This window comes from Lactuca saligna, chromosome 6 (assembly GCF_052625555.1).
Source record: "Lactuca saligna cultivar CGN05327 chromosome 6, ASM5262555v1, whole genome shotgun sequence".
Taxonomy (NCBI): Eukaryota; Viridiplantae; Streptophyta; class Magnoliopsida; order Asterales; family Asteraceae; genus Lactuca; species Lactuca saligna.
The window spans coordinates 21,230,133-21,239,736 of NC_136422.1; the positions used below are offsets into that span (position 1 = coordinate 21,230,133).

At 31.8% G+C, this 9,604-nt stretch overlaps 2 protein-coding genes across 4 annotated transcripts; both read left to right on the forward strand.

Annotated features, from left to right (window-relative positions):
• Positions 1-525: 525 nt before the first annotated feature.
• On the forward strand, positions 526-3,846 carry LOC145000589 (homeobox protein knotted-1-like 2). Of its 3 annotated transcripts, none has more exons than XM_078959844.1 (7): positions 526-1,241; positions 1,415-1,690; positions 1,792-1,912; positions 1,990-2,189; positions 3,006-3,137; positions 3,231-3,367; positions 3,478-3,846. In XM_078959844.1, the coding sequence occupies exons 1-7, from the start codon at positions 744-746 to the stop codon at positions 3,479-3,481; spliced, it is 1,368 nt and encodes a 455-aa protein (XP_078815970.1). In that variant the 5' UTR covers positions 526-743; the 3' UTR covers positions 3,482-3,846. The 3 variants fall into 3 exon arrangements, with proteins under 3 accessions (XP_078815970.1, XP_078815967.1, XP_078815969.1); XM_078959841.1 differs by having other exon boundaries at positions 527-1,241; positions 3,467-3,846; XM_078959843.1 differs by having other exon boundaries at positions 528-1,241; positions 3,470-3,846.
• Positions 3,847-6,156: 2,310 nt separating this feature from the next.
• Positions 6,157-8,691, forward strand: LOC145002074 (Hyp O-arabinosyltransferase-like protein). Its single transcript, XM_078961375.1, has 8 exons — positions 6,157-6,739; positions 7,205-7,272; positions 7,352-7,553; positions 7,644-7,741; positions 7,835-7,904; positions 8,005-8,076; positions 8,179-8,292; positions 8,399-8,691. Exons 1-8 carry the CDS (start codon positions 6,335-6,337, stop codon positions 8,456-8,458), a joined length of 1,089 nt encoding a protein of 362 aa, XP_078817501.1. The 5' UTR covers positions 6,157-6,334; the 3' UTR covers positions 8,459-8,691.
• Positions 8,692-9,604: the final 913 nt, after the last annotated feature.

Sequence of the window (9,604 nt, forward strand, 5' to 3'; positions counted from 1 at the left end):
AATGTTTAGGGAATGAACTTTGATACATATTTAATAGGTACAAACTTTTATGAAACGAGCTAATGATGGATCCAACATCCGACCTACATATACACCCAAGCTCTGTCTAATCGAGCTTGTCTTAATGTGTGGACACCTTCTCTTATATACACCTTCACGCCTTTAACATTCAGATTCAAAGCTACACACATACCCATTAGTAGACAAGTATGAAACATACGTTTTCCATGGTGGTCCAGGTTAGTATTGAACTTGATAGGTATTTTGGACAATAGTGAAAGCGTATAATTTTATTTGGTTTAGATGTTTCATATTGACATAAATAAAAGTGATTGTATTTATGCTACGTAATATACATGGCCTATCACCTACATTAGAGTTATATAAATATATAATCTTCTTTTACCTAAGATTAATATAATTATATGTAAATGAATGATGGGAGTAGTTTTCCTTTTGTTTACTTTTTCCGTTTTTCCAACAATGTCACTTTCTTGTTTTCACTCATGTATCTTCCTTCCTACAACTGTCCACTCTCTACTGTATCTATTCTAATAACTCTCTCTAGTCTCTAAGCTATAAAAACCTGCTCATCGTCTTCATATGTAGCCTTTTTTCTCTCCATTCAAACTATCTTATAGTGGGTAGTCGTCTGTAGAAGCTAAAGCCTGCTTCAACACCTCCGCCGTCGTCAAATTTTCACCCACTGGCCACTACCCTATCATCGCCGGCGGACTTCTTTAATGGCGTTTCATCCTAACCATCTTCAACAACAGATGGCTCTACAGCAACATTTCTCCGACACCGACAACAATTCCGTCCTTCGTACAATTCTCCCGGACCACCATCACCTCGCCGTCGCCGCCCAGTCTTCTTCTCCTTCTTCTCGTTCTGCCGGAAAAGACCATTGGCTCAATAGCGCGATTCTCCGGCAACAAGGTCAGTACGCCGGTGGGGCTACCGACGGGAGTAATAATTTCCTCAACTTGCAAACCAACAATAATTCGGATTCGCCAGTGTCAACGTCTTCACAGCATCTTCATCATCATCACCATCCTCATCAACAAGGTGGGAATAATAACCAGTGGCTATCGAGATCGATGCTGCAAAGAAACGTTAGTGATGTTGGAGGAGACGACATCGTTACCCAAGTCTCCAACGATTCGATTATCGCCGCTATGTCATCTCATGATTCTCCTGATTTAAACAACAATCAATCCAGAAACATCGTCAACAGTCCGGTTAGATTGAAATCTCCGACTTTTCAATTTTCAGTTTTCATCGTAAAAAGAAAGATCTACCCAATTTTAACCACAGATGCTCTGTTTTAACATCCACCAACACCAATTAGTTTAACTCCCAATTGGGTTATTCAAAACACAGCCAAATATGATTCCTACAACGATATTTACAGGTCGATAACAATGGCGGAGGCGAGCTAGGGGAGAGTGAAGACGGAGGTGGCGACATTAACTGGCAAAATGCGAGATACAAAGCAGAAGTACTCTCACATCCGCTGTATGAACAATTATTATCAACTCATGTCGCTTGTTTGAGAATCGCAACTCCCGTTGACCAGTTACCCAGAATCGATGCACAGTTAGCACAATCACAGCATGTTGTATCAAAGTATTCAGGTTTTGAAGGACAAAGTAATCTTGGAGATGATAAAGAACTTGATCAATTCATGGTATGCATCTTTCTTCTTAATCTTTATAATCTTATAATCTTAAAATCATAAAATCTTAAACTGATTGTATTATGATCTGGTGTTGGAAACATGAAACGCAGACTCATTATGTTCTGTTACTTTGTTCTTTCAAAGAACAACTACAACAACACGTTCGTGTTCATGCAATGGAAGCAGTAATGGCGTGTTGGGAGATCGAACAATCGTTACAAAGCTTAACAGGTTTGGTTTTTTTGTTTTTTTGGTTGTATTTTATGTTATGAAAAGTTTATTAATTATTATATTTGGTTGTTGAAAAGGAGTGTCACCTGGAGAAGGTACAGGTGCAACAATGTCAGATGATGATGAAGATCAAGTGGATGAAAGTGATAATGGAAATTTGTTTGATGGGAGTTTTGATGGACATGACAGCATGGGATTCGGGCCTCTTGTTCCAACAGAGAGTGAGAGATCGTTAATGGAGCGTGTAAGACAAGAGCTTAAACATGAGCTCAAACAGGTAACATATCTAAGATTATGTTTGGTGGAATAAGTAAAAAATGATGAATTAATTGTTAATTAGTTATATTTTGGTTTTACAAACGTGACAAATTATATAAAAAAAGATGGAAAAACTCGAAAAATAAACATGTTTACCAAAGATAGACGAAATCATTGTTTCTTTTTCTTTCTCTTCATAAACAATTACAATTGGGAAGTTTAAGTTTTTCCATTAACAAGATATTTAGTACCAACTCAACAAATGGAAAAACTTAATATATCCACTATAGAAAAACTTTTTTATAAAGCTTGTTTATGGGTCCTATAGAAAAGATATAGAAATGAATTAAAAGTTATTATACTTGTGAAAAGGCTCCATGTAAGAGCTTAGAGAGCTTGTTATTTTACAAGTAACATAAATAAGTTTTGGGGACAAAAAAAGCTCTTCGTTATAGCTTTTTTAACTCAAGAAAAAAAAAGATAAAAAGCTCTAAGTGCCCTAAAGGAAATGAAAGGAAAAAATATATTAAAACAAGTACATACCACCTCATAGATTGAAGAAAAAAGTAAAATTAAAACGAGTTTATAAAGTTTAACCACTTCATATGTCGATGAATTATCATGTTTGGTTGTTCTTTAGTAATGAAAGAAACGAATGTTCACATAACTTTTTATATTTTATGTAAATACAATATAGTAATTCAACTTTATTTTATGCATGATTTCGATTATGATTTTAACTTTTTATATACAAAAATATTTAAATTAATGATAACAAGATCTTATTAAAACCAAGATAACTCATAATTTTTTTAATATATTTGGTAAATATTAGGGTTACAAGGAGAAGATTGTGGATATTAGGGAGGAAATTTTACGCAAAAGAAGAGCCGGAAAACTTCCCGGCGACACCACGTCTGTGTTAAAATCATGGTGGCAATCACATGCCAAATGGCCATACCCCACCGTGAGTCTTCCAAATTCACCATTAATTCACCATCATTTTGACTATTTCGAGTCAAAATCGTTGACTTTTTTTTGACGCGTTTACAATTTACAGGAAGAAGATAAGGCAAGATTGGTACAGGAAACGGGGTTGCAATTGAAGCAGATAAACAATTGGTTTATTAATCAAAGGAAGCGAAATTGGCATAGCAATCCTTCTTCTTCTACAGTCTTGAAGACTAAACGCAAAAGGTATTACATCTTATTAACGCAACCATTTATTAGATTTATAAAAAAATTTCATGAAAATGTGATGAATATTGAATACCCACTAACCCTAATCACAAAAAGAAGCAATGCAGGTGATAAAAGCAATGATCATAACATGTTAAACTAAGCACATTTATCAATGGAATGATGATATTGCATGTAGTTTCAAGAAAGATCTAGTTGAAGGTTTGAAGAGAAGATGAAAATGGTGTAAGGTTAAGAAGTTTGAGCTTTGAGAGTCATGTATATGACTAAAAAACTGAAATTTCGGATACGCTTATGTATCTATCAGTTTTGTGTGAATAGGATAAGGGGATGTACATGTACATAATAAGATAGCATGTGGTGATTAATATTTAGTAATTAGTAATGCATGTGACATATATTTTGTTTGAACTACTTTGATCATGTAAACATCGTTAATTCTTGTGTGTTCTTTATTTGAATAACCCTCGCACAAATCTTATGGTTTTTATAATGAACAATGACACAGTGACATGGAAATACTATTTTGGCCAACATGGGTTTGACTTTCGGGTATGTAAAATTTGAATTTTATATAGAAGTTAAAATAATTTACAATTGAGGTACAAATCTACAAGTTATAAGAATTAAAAGAATAGCTTTCATGAACTTATAATTCAATAAAAGTAAATTCCAAGTTTTGTCCTATGGCATCAATTAACGTATAGGTTTAGTATAAGTTATCGTTTATTGCCTTTTTAGGTCAAAAAGAGTTATTTTATAATGATTTGGTGTTGAATAATTGTCGTTTGATGATTACTTTTTGACAATATCTACCACATTTGCAAATGCATGCATTTGCGTTTTTGTCATTTTTTTACATCAATCTTTTTTAAGCTTTTTTTTTTTTTTTAATAAGACCATCTCATCAAATGCATGCATTTGCGTTTTTGACATTTTTTTACACACCAATCTTTTTTTAAGCTTTTATCTTCTTTTTTTTAATAAGACCATCTCATCCTCGACGTAATATTTTCTAAATCAAAACGAAATATCAACCCAAATATGATATAGGATTATAACCCATTAAATATCATCACAAATATGATTTTTTGGCCCATTGTGAACATAGTTGTGATTATGGGCTTATGGCCCATTACATGTCAAAGTATCCAACCCGTTATTTTCATTCCAAACTTGCATTCTTTTAACTAAAAAACCTATAAAAACACCATACAATTTGGGTTGGTATATATATATATATATATATATATATATATATATATATATATATATATATATATATATATATATATATATATATATGGAAAAGGAAATATATCCTTAAGAGTATATAAGCTTAGGTACCAAAACTCACCATATTATATCGTTTTGTATCATATATATACATTGTAATTATCCAATGTTCTTCTAATTCAACTTTTAACTTGATTTAATTCTAAAATTTTTATAAATTTTACATTTATCTTCCTTTTATATAATTTTCATTTTTAATTATAATATATATAGCCTAGTAGGTGTTCGACATAAATATGTGATGTAAGAGGAAGATAATAGTGAAATTTCGAAAATCCTATAAGTAAATCAAATTAGGGGTTGAAGTTTAAGAACATTATAATGATTATATCAAACAAAACGAAGTATTATGGTGAGTTTGGATACCTAAGCTTATATATCTTAAGGGTATATTCACTTTTCCTATATATATATATATATATATATATATATATATATATATATATATATATATATATATATATATATATATATATATATATATACCTACTTTCACTCATAATATCACAATCTAATTTGTAAACTGGACTATTTAAGTACAATTATATTCTTAACCACATAAATTAAAACGAGCATTGCATGCTTAATTGCTTATAGATGTTGGAAAGTCGTATAAAATCCATCAAACCATTATGTATTTTTATTACTTCAAAATTTTATTACGATAACTTATAGATTGATAATTTTTTTTTGGTCGTATATATTTTATCGATGCAATTGACTATGCCAGTAAAACTATCTATTAAAACTATCTATTATTGAATATAATTGCTCAAGGGACTTAAATTATAAAGCGTAAAATTTTGTTTTACGTTTATCGTAAATGTATTTAATTATTTATAATTAACGAAGAAAAAGGACAATTTGAAACGAGTCAAATTAGAACACACAAATGTGGATCACATAGATAATCATTCAACAAGACAAATAAACTCAGAATATTTAAAGTCACATCAGCGGATGAATATGTGATTATGTGATATATATTAAGTTAAATCTTGCAAATATTCATTCTAAATATAAAAGCATGTTTAGCTATCCATAGATAAAATATCATTTCAAAGTTATTTAGAAAAACATTGCACATGTTTTGTTGGAAAAAGGTAATTTGTATACAATGAACTTTCTTCAATAAGTAACAAAATAATGGAAAACCTTTTTACTTTATTGATATAAACCTTCTCAAACTCTCAAGAAACAATACCAAGAGTAACATATCCTTTTACAAGTCAAAAAATAAAATGAAACAATTTAATAAAAGATTCTATCTAATGTAGGTGAAATAATATAACGTTACTCGAAATAGATCAAGATTTTATTAACATGAAGACATTATTATATAAAATAATAATAATTGTAGTTTTTTTAAATCAAATCTTATTGAAATTAATAATTAAAGGAGGGTTGTTTTTTTAGATCGAATCTTATTGCAATAAATAAAAATAATTGAAGAAGGGTTGAATTTTACAAAAAGGCCATTTTTATATTCTTCAACTACTCGCGCATACAGCCATGGATTACAACCAAAACCCATACGACTTTGTTCTTCATCTTCTTCCCCCTTTCACCCACTTCTCTCCTTCCAAAAACCCAAAATCTCCCATCAAAATCCCCAATTCCTACATGTAGAAAACGCAATCACGATTCAAACCAATTGAATATTGCGACATGGGGTGTGGGAATTTCTTCTTCACTCTAACAATAACTTTTTCAGTAGCTCTAATCACATACAACATCATCATTTCAGCCAATGCTCCACTCAGGCAAGAACTCCCAGGCTCATCACAAGGGGTTCTCTCTGTTGACCCGATAATCAAGATGCCTGGGAATAGAAAGTCAGCTTTGGCCGATAAGAAGAGGATGTTTCATACTGCAGTTACTGCGTCTGATTCTGTTTATAACACATGGCAGACTAGGATCATGTACTATTGGTTTAAGAAGATGAAGGAAAACGGCGGAATGAATTGCGAAATGGGCGGATTTACGAGGATCTTACATTCTGGAAAACCCGATCAGTTCATGGATGAGATCCCGACTTTTGTTGCTCAGCCACTTCCAGCTGGAACAGATCAGGTATAATTCTCGTAACCATCGTATCTATATCTTTCAATTCAAGTAATTCATTCATTTTCCGGCTCATTTTACCTAGGAAATTAGGTTTATCCATCAATGGAAGTCCAATTTTGACTTGTAAAGTCAAAATTGACATGAATGTTTAACTTCGAGAAACTTCCGATACCTACATTGACAATTAATCAAAATTCTGTTACAACGAAAGACATATTTCTGTGTAAAAACCCAATGTCCTGAATCTAAATGTAATTGTAATCTAAACATCAATTTAAAGTAGGGAAATTCTGACAATTTTGAACTTCATAATCAAAATGGGACTTTCTACTTTGAGAGATTTAGAGTAATTAATATTTGTGTATGCTTAGATATAGAGAAACCCACAAGTTCATTTGAAGTAAATATTAATGGCTACTACTCAACTACCCTGATTTTGATTTTCACTGATAAAATTTTTGTATATTTCAGGGTTATATAGTCCTCAATCGACCATGGGCATTTGTGCAATGGCTACAACAAGTCGACATTAAAGAAGAGTAAGTGAAAACATAAATTCATTTTGTACATTTATAAAAATCCAAATCTTGAATATTTTTTTTATAAAAATTTATGCAGCTATATATTAATGTCAGAGCCAGATCATGTTATTGTAAAACCAATACCAAATTTATCCAAAAATGGGCTTGGAGCAGCTTTTCCTTTTTTCTACATTGAGCCTAAAAAATACGAGTCAATTCTTAGAAAATTCTACCCAGAAGAAAAAGGGCCAATTACCAATATTGACCCTATAGGAAATTCACCTGTTATCGTTGGAAAGGTACATAAATTTCAATTATATAATAATCATTTGCAAATTGAAAATTTTGTTTAATGTGACATTTGATTATTTACCTTGTTTTGAAATTAGGAATCTCTTAAAAAGATAGCTCCCACATGGATGAATGTGTCTTTGGCCATGAAAAAAGACCCTGAAGCTGATAAGGCTTTCGGTTGGGTTCTTGAAATGTAATTTAATTATTTACACTTAGTTTAATGTATTTATAAATATTTTATGATTTTAAACTTTTCAAAATTAAAAATAATGATTTTTATATGTAGGTATGCTTATGCTGTTTCATCTGCTTTGCATGATGTTGGAAACATCTTACATAAAGACTTCATGCTTCAGGTTTGTTTATTTTTGGAAAATTACCAAAAAACCATTATATTTTTTGTTCATGAATAATAATATTTTTTATTTTTCCCTTGTTTGTGTATATATGAATTAGCCACCATGGGATACGGAAATTGGGGAGAAGTTTATTATTCACTACACGTATGGATGTGATTATGATATGAAGGTATTAATTGTAGTGTACATAAAAAAGTCAATAATAAATAATAAGTTTTGTTTTTTCATTTAATTTGAGAAAAAAAGTTGATAAGTATGTTGGTATTTATAGGGTAAATTGACATATGGAAAAATTGGAGAGTGGAGATTTGATAAAAGATCATTTGACACAATCTACCCTCCAAAAAACCTTCCACTTCCTCCACCTGGTGTCCCTGAAAGTGTGGTAAGCTTTTTTTTTTTTTTTTTTTTTTTTTTTAAATTACAAATTCATCACCATATTATAATTTTATTTTACTTTTTGAAAATTTCTTAATTTATAAAAATTGTAGGTTACACTAGTGAAAATGGTGAATGAGGCATCGGAGAACATCCCAAACTGGGGAGCTTGAATACAAGATATGATATTAGGGGATATTTTTCGGGTTTAACATATAGAGGAATTATGTTATATTTTTTCTTATTTTATTCAAAGTGATGAAAAATAGGACATTGATGAAGGTATTATTACAGTTTAAGCAGTTTAAGAGAGGGGTTGGATTTGGTTCGTGTATTTTCTTCTTCTTGTTGTGCATAAATTGAATTGGTACAGGAATTGCAATTGAGATGAAAATGGCTTCTTTTAGTGTTCTTAGGGAGACACACAGTCTTATATGAAAGACAAAACTTCAAAAATGGTTCCTATGGTTTCCGAAAATATCAAGTTTAGTCCCTAAGTTCAAAAAACCTCACGGATCGTCCCTGTGGTTTCAAAACTTTTAACAAATGATCATTTTCGTTAACTCTGTTAGCTTTTGGCCGTTAAGTGAAGGGTATTTCGGTCATTTCATTATTACAGGGACCATTTATGAAGTTTTGTCTTATATATATATATATATATATATATATATATATATATATATATATATATATATATATATATATATATTAATATAAAGGGGGCCCACCTATGCATCTCTCTCTCTCTCTCTCTCTCTCTCTCTCTCTCTCTCTCTCTCTCTCTCTCTCTCTCTCTCCAACCAAGAAACAACCATAACCCACCACCCAAAACCACCCTTATACCTCCCTCTTCTAATCAAAAACGTCACCCCAAACACCACCTCACATCTCCCTCTCATTTATTTCTGCCCAGAAAAAGGAAGGAAGAGGTGGCATCCACTTTGCTGCCACCAAACTGCCACAACCCCACCCTTCGCTGCTACCACCGGAGAGCACATCCCCAACCCTTTGTTGCTGTTGTTTTCGATCACCATAGCTCTCTTCCTCATCCCATTTGTTTTCACTAGCAATTTTAAGCAAGAAAGAAGAAGCAGAAGGCCACCAAAGCAACCTCCTACTGCCCAACGCCACCTCCTGTGTACATTCAGTTTAATCATGCAACAAAAAAATAAAATAAAATGGATCAAGCATATACAGCTGCGATTAGCATCAACGGGTACAATAAGTAGACCATGGAATTTCCTAAGCTTTGGGAATCACTTGTACCTGAAACACACATGAAGATTATAAGTTTGCTGAAGAGAAACAAGAAAGATAGA

Coding starts and splice junctions, on each gene's coding strand:
- LOC145000589 (XM_078959841.1), top strand. CDS start 744: ATGGCGTTTCATCCTAACCATCTTCAACAACAGATGGCTCTACAGCAA. Junction 1,691..1,791: donor AAGAACTTGATCAATTCATG/GTATGCATCTTT, acceptor CATGAAACGCAG/ACTCATTATGTTCTGTTACT. Junction 3,138..3,230: donor CCAAATGGCCATACCCCACC/GTGAGTCTTCCA, acceptor TACAATTTACAG/GAAGAAGATAAGGCAAGATT.
- LOC145002074 (XM_078961375.1), top strand. CDS start 6,335: ATGGGGTGTGGGAATTTCTTCTTCACTCTAACAATAACTTTTTCAGTA. Junction 7,273..7,351: donor CAAGTCGACATTAAAGAAGA/GTAAGTGAAAAC, acceptor AAATTTATGCAG/CTATATATTAATGTCAGAGC. Junction 8,077..8,178: donor GATGTGATTATGATATGAAG/GTATTAATTGTA, acceptor TGGTATTTATAG/GGTAAATTGACATATGGAAA.